General features: G+C 47.7%; 1 protein-coding gene across 2 annotated transcripts in view; it reads right to left on the minus strand.

Moving 5' to 3' along the window:
- Positions 1–5,544: 5,544 nt before the first annotated feature.
- The window catches only part of DCAF12 (DDB1 and CUL4 associated factor 12), a 40,051-nt gene continuing 27,017 nt past the window's right edge, over positions 5,545–18,578 (minus strand). For both annotated transcript variants that reach the window (XM_002708028.6, XM_089299865.1), the window contains exons 5-9: positions 15,480–15,673; positions 13,142–13,207; positions 11,155–11,317; positions 8,145–8,323; positions 5,545–7,671 (exon numbers count right to left, since the gene is read on the minus strand). In XM_002708028.6, the coding sequence (XP_002708074.3) occupies positions 7,513–7,671; positions 8,145–8,323; positions 11,155–11,317; positions 13,142–13,207; positions 15,480–15,673 (761 nt within the window). In that variant the 3' untranslated portion in view covers positions 5,545–7,512. The remainder of the gene's footprint in view (positions 7,672–8,144; positions 8,324–11,154; positions 11,318–13,141; positions 13,208–15,479; positions 15,674–18,578) is intronic.

The raw sequence follows: 18,578 nt of genomic DNA on the forward strand, positions 1-18,578 counted from the left end.
AGGAAGATGGCCCCAGTCCTTGGGCCCCTGCACCCACACAGGAGACCTGGAAGAAGCTTCTGGCTCCTGGCTTCGGAGCAGCTTAGCTCCTGTAGTTGTGGGCCATTTAGGGGGTGAACACTTGGATGGAACATCTCTCTGTAACTCTTTCAAATAAATACAATTTTTAAAAAATATCATTTTGATGGGTGAAGAGTCCCTCATTAAGACCACAGCCACCACTGAGATCCACCAGTGGCCTAGAAACAACAGTCCACACCACTGACACCCGATGACTCATACTTCCCCTCTTCTTGACTCATCCGTCTTCCTTGGGATCTTCATTGTGCACGACTAGGAAGGCCAGGTCTGCACAGGAGGGCACAGCAGGTGCCACAGGAAAGCAAGTGGGGGTATCTCAGGTCTCCATTTCATCTCCCCCCTGCCATCATGGAAGACTCCAGGCAGCTGTGCACATCAGTGGCTAATAGGCCAAGGATAGAAGCATCCAAATACTTTGGACTGTGAGAAGATGGCTTAAAGGTAGGTAGGAGAAAGCAACCAGAGGCGAGCACCTTTGGGATTACTGCCTCAGTCTGGAGGGACATGTTTCTCCAGGCAGAACCAATTCAAGTGTGGTTCTCAGCTTTGCTTTTTGCTTTTGTAAGCCTTAGCACTGCTATGTGTCTTCTCATAAGAGAAAAACATTTTTCCTTAAATCTCAAGGATTTAAAACTGGTATCCAAAAATTCATCAGAGTACTCCTCTATTTGTTTGCCAGGGCTGCTGGAAATTTGGTGATTTTAAAGCAACAGAAGTTCATTATTACCATTTTGGAGGTTGGAGGTTTGAACTCAAGATGCCAGCAAGGGGAACTGGCGTTGTGCAACAGTAAGTTAAGCCACCATCTGCAACACTGGCATCCTACAACGAGTGCCGGTGCAAGTCCTGGCTGCTCTGCTTCCCACCCAGCTCCCTGCTAATGTGCCTGGGACAGCAGTGGAAGACAGCTCAGGTGCTTGAGTTCCTGACTCCTGGCTTCTGCCTGGCACTGCCCTAGCTGTTATGGGCATTTGGGGAGAGAACCAGAGGATGGAAGAGCTCTTGCTCATTCTCTCTCCCCCTCTCTTGTGTTGCCCTTCAAATAAAATAAATAGATAGATAATAATAACAACAACAACAATAATAGATGCCAGCAGGGCCATGCTCCTTGCCAAGGTTCTGGGCGAGACTGTCTCCGTGTTTCCTCCAGCTATGGTGGCTCCTGGCATTACTGGGCTTGCAAGCGCTGCTCTCCCATCTCTGCTCCTGTCTTCACATGGCCTTCTCTGTATCTTGTGGGTAACGTTTATAAAGACACTCTTGCTGGACTTAAGGGCCCACCCTAATCCAGTATGATCTTTTTTAAAAAAGATTTATTTATTTAAAAGTCAGAGTTACAGAGAGAGAGGGACAGACAGAGATCAATCCTCTGTCTGCTGTTTCACTACCCTAGATGGTTGCAATGGCTGGGGATGGGACAAACTGAAGCCAGGTGCCAGGAGTCATGAGCTAGGAGCTTCTTCTGGGTCTTCCACGTGGGGCAGGGGCCCAAACACTCAGGCCATCTTCCATTGCTTTACCCAGGCCATTAGCAGGGAGCTGGATTGGAAGTGGAGCAGCCAGGACATGAACTAGCACCCATATGGGATGCTGGCATCGAAGGCAGTGGCCTTACCTGCTGTACCAGTGTCAACCCCCAGTGTGATTTGATCTTCATCATTATAATTATATGTGCAAAAACCCTATTTCCAAATAAGGTCACATTCTGAAGTTCTGGCTGGATGTGAATTTTGGTAAGACACTATTCAACCCTGTAGAATTTCTAATGTTTTATTGGAAGCCATTAGGCAAATAAGACTCATGTACAAAAATTTAATAAGCCCCATTATTATTCCCTGCTGAAGACAGGAATCACTTTCTATTCTTTTTAGACTTCCCTGCAGGAGAAAAATAGTTTCTGTGAATATTAAGCATCCAGGAAACCATCTGTTTAATGTGAACTTTGCACTGTAAAAAATGAAGTAACTAAAACTCCAGAAGGGGAACAGACCTGTTGGGGGCAGGCAGGTGGTGCAGCAGGTGAAGCTGCCACTCGGGATGCCCTCACCCATCCCCAAGTGCCAGGTCAAGTAATGGGTACCTCACTTCAGATCTAGCTCCCTGCTAGTGCACCTGGGAAGCAGAGAGCAGTGGCTCCAGGACTTGGTCCCTGCCACCCACAAGGGAGACCCAGATGGAGTTCCAGGCTTCCAGTTTCAGCCTGGCCCAGGGCCTGGCTGTTATGGCCATTTGGGGAGTGAACCAGCAGATGGAAGATCTTTGTCTGTCTCTCCCTCTCTCTCTGTAACTCTGCCTTTCACAAAAATAACATTTACAAAAAAGAAAAAAAAAGAGAGAGAGAGAGAGAGAGAGAGAGAGAAACTTGTTTGAAATCATGTGGCCATGAGCAGCAGAACTAGACCTGGATCCACATCTTCCGCTTTTGGTCCATGGGTAGAACAGCTGGCACTAGAGGTGGCATGTGAGAGGTGGCATGTGTTCTGTCAGGAACCAACTTTAGCATCTTTAAACAGCCAAACAGCCCTGCCCACCATGGAACCTTAAGCATGATTGGCAGGGACAGTAATTTTGTCTTTTTAGCTTAAGGACACAGAAAGGCAGAGGGGCTGGTGTAAAGATTTGAGATGTTCCTCCTGTGACCCATTGCAGGGCCAAGGGTACCCAGCTCAATGGGCTTCTTGGCTATTGGCACAAGTCCTTGACCTTGGAGAACAAAGAAGCCTCATCATTTCCAGTCCTCCATCCAGGTTGCCAGTAGATTTAAAAAAAAAAAAAAAAAAGCCACCAGTGAGGGAAGTTTATTTTCTTTAAGAGAATTTGATCATTTGTTTTCTTCCTGCCCCTAGCACTAGGGATGTTAATTACAGCTCTGAAGACACAGCACAGTAAACATGACTCTGGGCTCAGTTAATGAGTATGATTATCCTTTCAAAACTTGGCTTCAGCAATTACATGCTAATCCAGAGGAGTGTGCAGCAGGGAGACCCGACCCAGGGCCAGTTGCGGCCAGCTCACACCACTGCCTCGGAGAGCTGAGTCACGGGGAGCGCACAACCCCTCTGGAGTTCAGGTGCTACCTCTCTCTAGAGGCTCTGCTCCTGTCTCTAGGGTGGAGCTGAGGCACCGGCAGGAGAACCCGAGAAACCTGAGCCTTCCAGTGACAACAGTTTCTAGAATTAGAAGCCCATGTTTCTACCCTCCCAGAAGCTTCCAGTCTTCTCAACACACAAGGATATTTCATGGGAAAAATGGAATTAAAAGCCAAGTTCATTTTGAATTCATGTTTTTGCACAACACACATTTTCCATGAGCTTCTCTTTCTTCTTTTTTTTAAGATTTATTTTTATTGAAATGCAGTTACTGAGAGGCAGAGAGAGAGAGAGAGAGAGAGAGAGAGAGAGGTCTTCCATCCACTTCCCAAATGACAGCAACGGAAACCTGGAGCCAGGAGCTTCTTCTGGGTCTCCCACACAGGTGCAAGGGCTCAAGCAGTTGGGCCATCTGCAGCTTTCCCAGGTGCATTAGCAGGGAGCTGGATCACAGCACAGTAGCTGGGAACCAGCATTCTGATATGATGGGATACCAGCATCACCAAGTGGCTCCTTAACCCACTGGGCCACAATGCTGTCCCCTGCCCCTATTGTTGTCTCTGGATACTAGCCAACTGAAAGAAAGGGAAGAACCTTGGATCATAGGCTGAACTCTTCCAAGATTGGGCCATAATGCTAAGTGTCCCAACACCCTGACTTGTTATTTCTGGGTACCTGCAGTAGGAACTGCCTGGTAGCAGCTGGAACAGAGGACTGGATGGCAAGTAGTGTTCAGCTTTTAGTAGGGACACCCAGGGCTAGGGACCTGCAGCATACATGAAGCTTGAAGGGCTACTAATTCAGTTCCCTTCCAAAGCCTTTGCAAAAGGACCTAAAAGATGATGGGAGGAGCCAGCAGTCCATTTGGAATGAGGCATGTGGCCTGAGAAGATCGAGGAAGTTCTTTCAGGACTTGGGAGTAGGCATTGCTGGGAGGAACAGGGACTCATAAAGTCCACAAAGGTCTTCTGTTGATCTATACTTTGCTGGAGAGTCTGACTGGACAATGGGAGGAGGGCCAAGATTCTATGGAGGACAGAGGCCCAAGTCAGGTCCACCCCACATTCCCTAGGTCATCTTTCTCTGAGCATGATTCATGAAACATGAGTCTCATGGTAACATACCACAACTCTGAGTAAAGAAGTTGTCTGTTTTAATTTACATTTCCCCCAAAACAATGGGACATCCTGCTAACACTGGCAGTGCTTCGGATCTGGCATTCTAAGTTCATTTTGGGAAAAGCTAGTTCCAGTCTGTTCCCAAAATTTAACATCATTTTCTAGGGCTCTCTTTCAAATTATTAGAACTCATTCACATTCCCCTTCCTAACTTGGTTTTGATCATACAGGTTCCCTTGAGGGCATGTTCTGAACTAGTCAGTCTCTAAACAGGTGCAAAGAAGAGCTGTAGCCAGCTTGCTCTAGAAAAGAACTAAATGGCACGTGGCAGAGAAATAGGCACTGCCTTCCCAGCCACAGTGGCCCAGCCCTGGTGGGTTTACAGGGATGGCTGGGCAAGGAGGGTGATGACTCAGCAGCCTGCCTTTCTTTCAGCTATAGCCACAAACAGGTTCTGGGAATATCACTCACTGTGGCCCCTGGGTCCTCCCCTTTCAAAGGGCACCAAGGATCTGTGGTTTCAACTGGAGGAAAAAAAAAAAAATCCTATTTCCAGGATGCTGTGCAGCAGCTTTGGCAGTCACTCTCCTGGCATCATCCACAGAAGCAGAGAGGGCCTATCACCAACCTTGACCACAGGAGCTGGTCACCTTGCTCACACCCCTAGCCAAGGGTGGACCTTTGGCACAGTGGTTGATATTATTTGAGATGGATACCCACAACCCATGTTGGAGTGCCTGGTTTAAGTCCTGCCTCTGCTTCTGATCCAGCTTCCTGCTAATGCAAACCCCAGGAGGCAGCAGGTGATAGCTCAGATACTTGGATCCCTGTCACCCACATGGGAAACCTGCATGGAGATCTGGTGTCCCTGGCTTCTGCCTGACCCAGCTGTCTCAGGGTATCTAGGGAGTGAACCAGTGATGGAAGATTTCTACCTTTCTAATAAAGAAAAAATTACATTCCTAGTCCGAGTAAGGTGTATGAGCACTGCCCTCATCTTCAGCCAGTGAGCCACACTACCTGCCCCGGGCATATCCACTCTCAGCTGGACCCCAGAGCAATGATGAGGTGTGCGGTGGCGAATCAGGAGCAAGCAGGTCTTCCTATTTATGTCTCTGATCTTGAGACATTCTTGTGCCCCCCCCCCCCCCCCGGCAATCTCAGCACCCCAAGCCAAGCTTCCTGCCAGTCATTTGAGCACCCTCATTCTCTCCCCCACCCAACCTATGGGCTATATACAGTCACTCAAGCCACTCTGCACTGGAGTAATATTTATTTTTTTCCTTGGCAAAAAGTCAAGTGCTACATTTTTAAAAACAGAAAATCTCAAACAATCAAACTCATTACCCATCACAGAAGAGGGTCTTGGCAAACAGTACAAAACATCCTACTTGAGATTTTTTTTTTAAATATACAAGTCAGTTTAAAACGATAGAAGTTCTGTGAGAACTAAGAAATCTACAGCCTGTAGTTTAATAATAGAAAAAAAATTAAGACAATTAAAAGGTTTATAGCATCCAGCATTTTGCTTAATTCCCTGTTTATAGCACCTATTTCTCTAGGTTAGAAGATGAGAATTCCAGAACCTGTGGGGCGTGCTGTATGCCAACCCCTCTGGGGAACCTGCTGTCTCCTCTCCCCGCTGCCCTGTTCCATGATGAGCCTCCCTACTTACACCCAGGGAGGAGGGATATCTGGGAGAGCAGCAAATACTCTGGGGTACGGTAGTAAGCGACTTTTCCTTTCCCCAGGAGATGCTGAGAGAAGCAGAGTATGTGCTTAGAGGAGCAATCTGTGGGTGGGGACAGCTGTTATCTTCCACATAATGCATAAAAAAACCAGGGAGCAACAGGACCTCACAATGAGTCAGTTGCCCGCAAGTTTAAAACCTCAGACAAAACACAGTTTCAAAGGAGGAACAGACAAGTACTAATCACGCTGAGGCTTTTACATGCACAATGCTACTGGCTGCAAGCCACCCCCTCACTGACCTAGGGCCGAGCCCACACAGAGGAGGGAGAGCTTCAACCCCAAGCTTCACTGCACTGAGAAAATGAATATTCCACGCATGACACACTCACTATACATGGATAAACCCCCTGTGCACCCTCACCCTCCTGGACTGAACCCAGTTTAGAAAGCAACAGCAGAATCCATTGGGGAGAATGGAAGAATGGCAGAGAGGTCTTCTCTCAAAGCCAAGGGAGCTATGAGAATCGTGACAGACTGGAGACCCCTAGCTCCAGCCCATGAAGTATGGGCCAGGTCTTGCTGGAGGGGAGGAAGGGAGAGGGAGGCTGGGATGCAAACTCTTTACCAAGTCCTGTGATGCTCTGCAGTGTGCAGAGCTGCCTCTGGATGCAGACTCAGGTTTCAGAGGAGTGGCCACCGGCTAAGTGGAGGGGAAGCTGGGAAGTGGAAGTGACAGCCACAGAGGTGTCCTCACCCGGAGGACACACAGCTGGGAAGACAGGTAGGGTTGGATCACTCGGGAGTCCCGGCATGGGAAGCCCCAGGAAGGCTGTGCTCTCGCTCAAGGATTTTCCCAGTGGTGATGTGTTTTCCTTCCTATATTCAGTGTTAGACTTTAACGCACAAGATACAGACTAGCCCCAAAGCTGGACTTGAATAAAGTTGTTTCTTTTATAAATATTTTAATTACAAGGAATCCTCACTCCAGATAACTTCAGTGACACACAGTACCTACAGGCATGCAAGTTCGCTCTCTCTCTCTCCTGCTCTCTCTCATACACACACACACGCACACACACACACCCACACGGCTCTCAAACTTTCACAGAAAGTCTGACAGCAACCACATAATTATAAAGGAGCCCTACCTCTCAAGAGTGAAGTAAGGGTGAGAAGGACTGTGTCATTTCTGCCTAAAGAAGCAAGAGAGGGGAGAGTGTGTGTCACTTAACGAAAACATCTAACTGGGGATCAGCAACGTTTGGCTGAGAAGCCAGAAAGAAAAAAAGGGTACAATTCTGATTACCTAAAGGGAAAAAGAAAAAAAAATAATAAAAAGCCCTTCAGCTTTCTGTACAGAGCTTCTTCCTACTGAGTGCCTAAACTATGGACAAACCCTGGTGTTCTCACTAAAATATGAGAGCCTCACACAGTTGGGGGGGTGGGGGTGGGGCAAAAGAAGAAACCAGGAAACTGCGGATGGAAGTCAGTGTAAATCTCTGCATTCTGGGAGAGTCAGCTGTCACTGATCATCAGCTCCAGAGCCCAGCATAGTTTCCGTGGAGCCCTGAAGGGAGGGGACCTCCTGCCACAAAGAGTTTCGTGCCGGACGAGTCGTAGCAGTGGGTGTACACGGCATTGGGGAAGAAATCAATGTCCGAAAAGTAATTCCTCCAGGTTTCATCATGATTCTACAGGGAGACAGAGAGACCGGGTTAGCACCCTGTGGCCATGGGGCAGAAACATGAATGCATTCCGATCTCCTTAAGTGGAAGGGCGCCGCACCTATAACCTGATGTTGGCAGACTGGTTTTCCTGGGAACTAGGGCCTCAGTTTTCAACTGAGCATTAGAGAGGAAGTACACACAGTTCAGATCTTGTCCAACAGCTAGACTAGAACTCTTCATAATCTGCCGGCAGCTCGGCAGCACATTCCTAACCTTTCTTGTTCCATTACCACTTCAGGGGAACCCTGGGCCAGGCAACTTGATTTCTTGTGCCTCAGTTCAACCACAGGCAACAGATGGAGACATAAAAGCAAAATTAGAGGAAATTCCTTTCCTGCTCTAAGGAGTGCCTGGAGGTAGGATGTGGGAGGGGCTGGCACAGGGGAGATAATTGTTCTGCCACTGTCTGGCAATCAACTCAAGCGGGGCTCACTCACCAGCCAGCCTTTGCCAGTGGTTAGCTTCAGATTCTCCCCTGCCAGTTTGGGCTTGGACCCGTAACAAGCAGAGAGCCTCTCTTCCAGGAATCTCTGAGCTCGGATATCATAGAACAACAGGGAGCCCTGCCCTGTGCCCACAGTGATGATGTGCTCGTAGAAGCTCACTGACCGGATCCCTGAAAGACAGAGAAGGGAAGGGAGAGCGTTAGCTTAGCAGTCTGCTCGCCTGAATTCCTCCAATGCCGAGTCTGCACTGCACCTCCCAGTATCGGACAATGCTTTTCCAGGGGCAAACATAGCTCATGCAACAGCAGGGAACCCTGGTGCCACGCTGCCGCAGCCATCACGCACTAACAGGAGCCCTCCGACCAGCCGTGGAGAATGCCAGATTGCTGACTAAGCCTCAGATGCTTTTGGCCAAAGACAGTAAGTGTGCCTGGAACTTCCCTGCGTCGCCACTTCGGAATCATCACTCACAACTACGCTCTTTGCCAGTATATGTTTCCAGCCTATACTGCAATTCAGGGTGATCTGCGCATGTACAAATCATCACATAAACAAGGACTTCCTTATATTCCTTATATAAAATTACCACCAGGGCACTGCAGGAAGTCTGTAGCTGGTATTAAGTGTGTTAGGAGGGTGACAGAAAGCCCAAAACTTAAGCACACCAGAGCATTCTTCCTCACCACAGGGTGAACTTTAGACATCTAATCATTGTGGGTCACTGAGAAAACACAACTGCTGTACCCAGGCATCAAATAATTCCATGGGATACAAAGATGTCTCCTAGCACAGAAGAGAGGCTCCAAAATATTTGTGAAACCAGTACTTCCTCTTTATATAAAAGTCACCCCTGTTAACAGTAACCAAAATGTTTTGTGGTATAGTGGGTTAAACCACTGCTCAGGACACCTACATCCCATACTACAGCATTAGTCCAAGTCCTGGCTCTTCCACTTCCGATCCAGTTGCCTGCTAATGTGCCCAGGAAGGTAACAGAGAGATGACAGCCTATGGATTTGAGTCCCTGCTATCCAAGAAGGAGACTTGGATGGAATTCTAGGTTTCCGGCTTCAGTGTAGCACAGATCTGGCTGTTACCGTCATTTGGGAAGTGATGAACCAGTGGATGGGGCTGGGGTTGTGGTGTAGCAAGTAAAGCTACAGCCTGCAACACTGGCATATGGATGCCAGTTTGTGTCCCAGCTGCTCCACCTTTTTTTTTTTTTTTTTTAAGATTTTATTTATTTATTTGAGAGGCAGAGAAAGGTCTTCCATTCCCTGGTTCACTCTAACTGCTCCACTTCTGACCCAGCTCTCTGCTATGGCCTGGGAAAAGAAGTGGAGGATGGCCCAAGTGCTTGGGTCCTTGCACCCACATGGGAGGCCTGGAAGAAGCTCCTGGCTCCTGGCTTCAGATCAGTGCAGCTCCAGCCATTGCGGCCATCTGGGGAGTGAACCAGAGGATGGAAGACCTCTCTTTCTCTCTCTCTCTCTCCCTTTGCCTCTCTGTAACTCTGCCTTTTAAAATAAAAATTCTCTTCTTTTCCCTTCAACAAACAACGATGCTCTACAGGGAATATGCTAGGAGAGGCTGGAGACTGAAGCCTAATTCATCTAGTTGTCAGAACTCAGTGTTTTGTCAGCTTCAGTGAAGTATCATTGTCATACCATACACTGCACATATTTACAGTATACAATTTGTGGACCCCTCTGTACCCCACCAGCCGATCCTTTGGCATAAACAGAATAGTAGTTGAGGCAGGGCCCCAGGCAACAATGACCACAAGACAGAAAGCAAGGCTCTTTGGAAAAACAGGAAGCCATTAATATCCTGCCTGGTGGTTTCCACCAAGGCTTCTGTGGCAACACGTTTGTTTGTCTGTAGTGTTTGAAACTGCTGCAGTATGTGTGTACTTATGCTCCCCTCTTGTGTCACCAAGTATTTCCACATGTTCCATGCAGATCACCACAGTGTCACGGGCTGTAAGCCTCTGGTCAATAGCTCCTGCACATATGATGGTGGTCCCAAAGGTTGTAATGCAGTAGAAAAATTCTTGTCACCTCGTCACCTGGTGATCTATCAGCCACTGTAGGCATCTTAATGTTGCAGTGCCATTTACTACTCATGTGTTTGTAGTGATGTTGGTGTAAAGTAACCTACCATGCTGCCAGCTGTGTAAAGTAGTACAGCCACATATTATGAAGAGCCTACGATAGCTGGTAACAACCGAACACATCACTGTGCTCTTAATTTTTATAATACTATCCTTTTATTGTTATTTTAATGATCATTTACTTTTATTTTTATTTGAAAGGCAAAGAGACAGAAAGATGGAGAGAGATCTTTAACCAGCTGGTTACTCCCCAAATGCCTGCAATAGCCAGGGCTGTGATGCCAGGAGCAGGAGCCCAGAATTTATCCAAGTCTCCCATGTGGGTAAGAGGGACCAACATATTTGAGCCATCACCTGCCTCCCAGGGTGTGCATTATCAGGAAGCTGGATCAAACATGGAGTAGCCAGAACCTGAACCAGGTACTCCTATATGGAATGTAGGCATCCTAGCCATTGACTTAACTGCTGTACCAAATGCCCATCATTAATGTTATTTCAAAGTGTATTCCTACTTATTTTAAAAGATTACTATAAAACAGTATGCCATGATGGCAGCAGTAGCCTCATGTATCTTATGTCTTATTTCTTGATTGTACCATTTTCTCCTCTGTCAGACTTACTCTCACAATATTGTCAGAATTAATCTCACACATACACTCATACACATAGCCTCTCACTTACTCAATCTTGTACATACTATGCAGCCAAGTTGTATAGTAGGCTATACTGTCTAGGCTTGTGTGAGTACTCTATGATGTTTGCACAATGACCCATTTCTCAGAAAGTATTCCCATCATTAAATGATGCATGACTGTATTTGTTTGGAAACCCACACAGAAACTGAAGGTCAACATAGTGTAAGCTTGATGAACACAGTGGGACACTTACCACTGCCTCGCTCCCTGGAACAGACAGACTTGACGTTGTATGATGGCTGCCGTGGATCCAAGAAAGAGACATGGGCTTGGGAGCCCACTGCATACACTGACCATTCACTCCCATAGGCTAGACACACATTCTCACGGCAATATGGCAGTTTGGTGGAGAGCAGCTAAAAACAGAGAAGCAACGCATGGTATCACTAGAGAGCATAAGGCAAGGACGTTGTTCTTGGAATTCCACAGAGGAATTCTTGGAATCCCCACCTCTGCGGGATTCCCTGGTATATAAACCACATGAAGTCAGAAGAAAGCTAGAGTCCTGACACTAAGGAAGGAACACCTTGCTTCACCCCAGGTATGCAAGACAAAGACAGGGTGATTGTAAAAATAAGATCCAGGGGCTGGTGCTGTGGCATAGCAGGTAAAGCTACTGCCTGCGGTGCCAGCATCCCATATGGGTGCTGGTTCGAATCATGGCTGCTCCACTTCTGATCTAGCTCTCAGCTGTGGCCTGGGAAAGCAATAGAAGAGGGCCCAAATCCTTGGGCCCCTGCACCACGTTGGAAACCTGGAGGAAGCTCCTGGCTCCTGGCTTTGAATTGATGCAGCTCCAGCCATTGCGGCCATCTGTGGCGTGAACTAAAGGATGGAAGGCCTCTCTCTCTCTGCCTCTGGCTCTCTGTAACTCTGTCTTTCAAATAAATAAATAAATCTTAAAAAAAAAAAATAAGATCCAGGCAGAGAAAAAGGTAAATCTATAATTATAAAATCAGAAGTATCAAAGGCCGGCGCCGTGGCTCACTTGGCTAATCCTCCACCTGTGGCGCCAGCATCCCATATAGGTGCCGGGTTCTAGTCCCGGTTGCTTCTCTTCCAGTCCAGCTCTCTGCTGTGGCCCAGGAGGGCAGTGGAGGATGGCCCAAGTGCTTGGGCCCCTGCGCCCGCATGGGAGACCAGGAAGACAGAAAGCACCTGGCTCCTGGCTTCGGATCGGCGTAGCGCCGGCTGTAGCGGCCATTTGGGGAGTGAACCAATGGAAGGAAGACCTTTCTCTCTCTCTCTCTCTGTCTATAACTCTACCTGTCAAAAAATAAATAAATAAATAAATAAATAAATAAAAATAAAAAAAAAATCAGAAGTATTGAGAAAGCCCACACCTACAAATTATTTCCAGGAATAACCCCATAGCACTAAAGCTAACGTCCGACCTTGTTCTCTGTGCCAGAAGAGCCACTGCACTCTTCAGATAAAGGGCTGACTTCTGGCTACCCTGAAATTCCCAAAATGAACTGGAACTGCATACTACATCATAAAGCATACTCATAGGACATTAGCTTAGGCACAGAGAAGCTGAAATCAGATTGAACCCCGAATCCTTGTCAATTAGCAAATTCTCAGTGGGTGCCTACTATAGCCAACGCACCACAGAAGGTGAGTGGAGCTCAAAGACTGCTGTGACAAGAAGAAATCAGTAAATCCTGGTGCCTTGCTTCCTCCTGAGACAACACTTATCACAGAAACAATGAGCAGCAAAGGCTTCTGGGACAATAAGAATGCAAATGATTCAAGTGTAGGTTTGATTGCACAGCAGTAGCTTCTAAGTACAAGAAATTAATTTTCTCATGACATTACACAATTATTTAAGAGATGATTTTCTTATTTTGATTGATCTCCAGGTGCCTGTGATTCCTAATGCCAGGTTTTCCTGCCCTTACACAGGCCAAGTAGTCCTGGCAGTAGGGTAGGAATACAGTTCATTACAGGGGTCTCTCAGGAAGCCAGTGCAATCTGAAAATTGCCCCCTCTGATTTTAATAGACTTTTCTCCAAGAGAGGCACACGAGACTCAAACTCTCATGCCCAGTGCAATAAGATGCTCAGGTTTTTGGAGAACTGGTATGTTTTAGATAAGAATGAAAAGGCTCAGAGAGAATTAGAGTATTTCAACCACACAGTGAAGTTTTAAGTAAAACCACTGAGTCAAGTTCACCACACCTTAGATAGTGTATGTTCAGCCTTCCAGAGATGAAAGTAGCCATCCAGAGATACTGCTCCCAATTCCTACAACAGCAATGAACAACAAATTATATTCCAACACATAGCAACCACAGCACATTAGAAAGCAGGTGGGTTAAGCCGCCACCTGCACTATAGGCATACGATATGGGAGCTGGTTTGAGACTCAATTGTTCTACTTCCAGTCCAGCTCTCTGCCACGGCCTGGGAAGGCAGAAGATGGCCCAAATCCTTGGCCCCTGCAACCATGTGGGAGACCTGGAAGAAGCTCCTGGCTCCTGGCTTCGGAATGGCACAGCTCTGGCTGTTGCAGCCATCTGGGGAGTGAACCAGCAGAAGACCTCTCTCTCTCTCTCTCTGTGCCTATGGCTCCCTGTAACTCTGCCTTTCAAATAAATCTTAAAATAAATAAATCTTAAAAAAAAAAAAAAAAAGGCAAGCAAGCAAGCAAGCAGAGGAAGGGGCCAGCACTGAGGCGAAGAAGGTTAAGCCACCACTTATGGTGCCAGTATCCCATATGGATGTCAGTTTGTGTCCTGGCTACTCCTCTTCCAATCCAGCTCTCTGCTATGGCCTGGGAAATCAGCAGAAGATGGCCCAAGTCCTTGGGCACCCTGCATCCACATGGGAGACCCAGAAGAAGCTCCTGGCTCCTGGATTCAAATCACCTTAGTTCCAGCTGCTGTGGCCATTTGGGGAGTGAACCAATGTATGGAAGATCTCTGTCTCTACCTCTCTCTGTCTTTAACTCTGCCTCTCAAATAAAGAAATAAATCTTAAATAAAAATAAAGAACTGTATCCACAAGTCACAATAAAACTGTTAAAACTGGCCAGCACCGTGGCTCACTAGGCTAATCCTCCACTTGCAGCGTGGGATTCTGTCCTGGTTGCCCCTCTTCCAGGTCAGCTCTCTGCTGTGGCCAGGGAGTACAGTGTAGGATGGCCCAAGTACTTGGGCCCTGCACTCCATGGGAGACCAGGAGAAGCACCTGGCTCCTGCCATCGGATCAGCGCGGTGCGCCGGCCTCAGCGTGCCGCCCACGGTGGCCATTGGAGGGTGAACCAACGGCAAAGGAAGACCTTTCTCTCTGTCTCTCTCACTCTCCACTCTGCCTGTCAAAAAAAAAAAAAAAAAAAAAAAAACCTGTTAAAACTAATTAAAAAAAAACTATATACATAATATATATAATGTATAATATATATAATGTATATATAATATATATAATGTATATAAAAAAACTATATACATAAAAAGAAAGAAACAGGGGAAGACTGAAGGTCAAGGAATCCCACGGTGATCCGCAGGGGTGCCTGTAATTACCAGCTCACCACTTCACTCAGTGGAATGCAGGTGGACAGCATACTAAATTAAAGCCACTTTAAAAAAATTATTTGAAAGGCTGAGTGATAGAGAAAGACAGAGACAGAGACCTTTATTCTGCTGGCTCACTCTTCAAATGCCTCCAACAGCCAGGGCTGGGCCAAGCCAAAGAGCCAGGAACGCATCTGGGTCTCAAATCCAGGTAACATGAGCTCAAACACTTGGGCCATCATCTGCCAACTTCCCGGGCATATGGATAAGGTGTTGGATTAGAAGCAGAGCAGCTGGGACTTGACAGGGGATGCGGGGAAATTAAACAGCAGCTTAACCTACTCCACCATAGCACCTATCCCAAGGCTGCTTCTTGATAGAACCCAAGAAGCAAGTCCAGGCTCTAGCATTAACACAGGCACCCCCGTCGTTCAAAAGTGCTTACTCTTCTGTCATTCTCAAGGCGTCCACTGGACAGTTAGCACGGAGCACACGGGTGCAGCAGTTTTATTAAGCTGCAGTATGAGGGCTTCTGCAAGTGCAGGGTCTAACCTAGGAGAGGGAAATCCACCCCAGGTCACAGGACAGCGGAAGACAGGAAGGTAAGGGAACTCCCCTTGGAACTGCAGCCTGCTTTAGATTTTGAAGGAGCCTTTCTCCTCTCCTGGCTCTGTATCTCAACACTCTACTGAAAACCTCTGTGGCACAAGATCTGACTCAATGATCAGCCAAGACCTAGGAGCTGTGTGAAGACAAAGGAGGCAGTAAAGAATAAACAGAAAAGGAACACCAAAGAGGTGAAAACCAATACTGCTGATAGCAACCCCAGGGGTGACTGGCCGGTCCTCAGTTATAATTCTGCAACAGCATCCCTCAGCCTTCAAGAGGTAGTCTGTGAGTTTATGACAGTGGAGGAAGCACTGACTTGGGGAAGAAAGGGAAGTGACCCTCTCAGGACATAAGCTGAGAAGACTAGGCTTCAGGGATCCCTGTGGAGTCCATACCTTGTTCTTGTCATTGAAGGCCAGAGCCCGGACCTTGCAGTTGTCAGGGTTTGTGTCCTCCTTGGGGATGTCCTTTAAGGCCTTGTGAGTGATGTGGGAATATACAGGGACCTGTGACATGTTGTGCCTTGCATCACTTTTGGTCAACACATCATCTGTCACCTCCCAGAGTCCCATAGAACCATCGCGTGAGCCTGCCAGGCAGGGAGAACACAGATGTTAGAAACACATGGACTCTCCATGGGATGATCCCACAGAAGCCAAGAGCTGCTTAGTCTGACTATTTGCAAATCTTCCGCTGATGGTTTGAAACTTGGTCAGGTGGCTCACCCAAAACTGAGCAGTGGGCATTTTAATACTTATACTAAGAGGACAACTCAACTAAGGTCTAGGAGACGAAATAGAACCTTTAAGCTTAAAATGGTTGGTGGATTTTTTTTTCTTTTTTCATTTTTTTGACAGGCAGAGTGGATAGTGAGAGAGAGAGACAGAGAGAAAGGTCTTCCTCTGCCGTTGGTTCACCCTCCAATGGCCGCCGCGGCCGGCGCACCGCGCTGATCCGATGGTAGCAGCCAGGTGCTTCTCCTGGTCTCCCATGCGGGTGCAGGGCCCAAGTACTTGGGCCATCCTCCACTGCACTCCCTGGCCACAGCAGAGAGCTGGCCTGGAAGAGGGGCAACCGGGACAGAATCCGGCGCCCCGACCGGGACTAGAACCCGGTGTGCCGGCGCCGCTAGGCGGAGGATTAGCCTAGTGAGCTGCAACGCCGGCCTGGTGGATTTTTTAAAAAGAAATTTATTTATTTATTTGAAAGGCAGAGGTAAAGAGAGAGACAGAGAGAAGGAGAGGCAGAGAGAGACCTTCCATCTCTCTCAGATTGGTTGGTTCATTCCCCAAATGGCCACAACGGCTGGAGCTGGGCTGGTCTGAAGCCAGAAACTTCTTCTGGGTCTCCCATGTGGGCGCAGGGGCCAAGCACTGGGGTCATCTTCTGCTGCTTTCTCAGGCCACAGCAGAGAGCTGGATAAGAAGTGGAGCGGCCAGAACTAGAACCGGTGCCCATAGAGGATGTTGGCTTTATCTGTTACACCACAGTGCCGAGAAAGAGAAAGAGAAAGGGAAAGGGAAAGGGAAAGGGAAAGGGAAAGGGAAAGGGGGAGAGAGAGAGAGAGAGAGAGAGAGAGAGAGAGAGAGAGAGACCTTCTATCTGTTGGTTTACTCCCCAAATGGCCACAATGGCTGGGGCTGGGCCAGGCTGAAGCCAGAAGCCAGGAGCTTCATCTGGGTGCACCCACATTGTCAGCTGCTTTCCCAGGTACATCAGCAAAGAGCTGGATTGGAAGTGGAGCATCCGGGACTCATACCTTATCCATATAGGATGCTGGCACTGCAGAAGGAGGCTTAACCTGCTAGGCCACAGCGTCAGCCCCTGGTGGATTTTTCAAAAAATTTTGTACAGTTTCATAAAGTTCAGTTATTTTCCAGGTGAAATGCTTAGGGTGCTTGGCATGCATCCAGTCAATAGGACTCTCCATTCTAGATCAGTGCTTAAGCTTTTAGAACCTTGCTTTGAATGACTTAGAGATATAGCAGGCTCCGGGGTCAGGGCTGTGGCGTACTGGGCTAAGTCTCAGCCTGCATCAGTGACATCCTATGTGAGCATGTCAGAGTCCCGGCTGCTCCTTTTTTTTTTTTTTTTTTTTTTTAAGATTTATTTTATTTATTTGAAAGACAGTTATAGAGGGAGAGAGAGATAGAGAGAGGTCTTCCATACCCAAATAGCCCCAACAGCCAGAGCAGGCCAATCCAAAGCCAGGAGCCAGGAACTTCTTCTGGGTCTCCCACGTGGGTACAGGGGCCCAAGCACTTGCCCATCCTCTGCTGCTTTCCCAGGCCATTTGCAGGGAGCAAGATCAGAAGTGGAGCAGCCAGGACTCAAACCAGCACCCATACAGGATGCTGGTACTGCAGGCCAGGGCTCTAACTTGCTGCACCACAGCACCAGCCCCTGCTCCACTTCTTCTTCTTCTTCTTTTTTTTTTTTTTAAAGATTTATTTATTTATTTGAAAGTCAGATTTACAGGGAGAGATGGAGAGGAAGAAAAAGAGGAAGAGGGAGAGGGAGGGAGAGAATGGGAGAGGGAGAGGGAGGGAGAGAAAGATCTTTCATCTGCTGGTTCACTCCCCAGATGGCCACAAAGGCCAGAGCTGCACTGATCTGAAGCCAGGAGCCAGGAGCTTCTTCCGGGACTTCCATGAAGGTGCAGGGGCCCAAGGACTTGGGCCATCTTCTGATTTCCCAGGCCATAACTGAGAGCTGGATCAGAAGTGGAGCAGTCGGGACTTGAACCCGCTCCCAAGTGGGATGCTGGCACTGCAGGCTATGCCACAGGACTGGCCCCATCCCTGCTTCACTTCTGATCAAGCTTCCTACTAATGGCCTGGGAAAAGCAGCAGAGGATGGCCCATTTGCTTGAGCCCCTACATGTGGGAAACCCAAATAAAGCTCCTGGCTCCTGGTTTTGCCCTCGCCCAGGGCTGGCCATTGTGGCCATGTGGGGAGTGAACCAATAGATGGAAGATCTCTCTCTCTTGTTGACCTTTAAATCAATCAATCTTTTAAAACAAACAAACAAAAAACCTGGCTTAATCTGCTGTGCCACAATGCTGTCTCCAAAATTTATATTAAGAAAAAATATTTAAGGGAAATGATGATAACTCAAGAGATAAATGATGAGCACTAGAGAAAATAGAAGATAGGGGCTGATGCTGTGGCTTAGTGGGTTAAGCTGCTTCCTGCAGTGCCGGCATCCCATATGGGCACTGGTTCAAGATCTGGCTGCTCCACTTCTGATCCAGCTCTATGCTATGGCACTGGGAAATCCATGGAAGATGGCCCAGGTCCTTGGGCCCCTGCGTCCACGTGGGAGACCCGAAAGAAGCTCCTGGCTTCGGATCTGCGCAGCTCCAGCCGTTGCGGCCAATTGGTGAACGAACCAGCGGATGGAAAATCTCTCTCTCTCTCTCTCTCTCTGCCTCTCCTCCCTCTGTGTAACTCTTTCAAATAAATACATAAATCTTTAAAAAAGAAAATAGAAA

This window comes from Oryctolagus cuniculus, chromosome 1 (assembly GCF_051225735.1).
Source record: "Oryctolagus cuniculus isolate XC-2025 breed Fujian yellow rabbit chromosome 1, ASM5122573v1, whole genome shotgun sequence".
Taxonomy (NCBI): Eukaryota; Metazoa; Chordata; class Mammalia; order Lagomorpha; family Leporidae; genus Oryctolagus; species Oryctolagus cuniculus.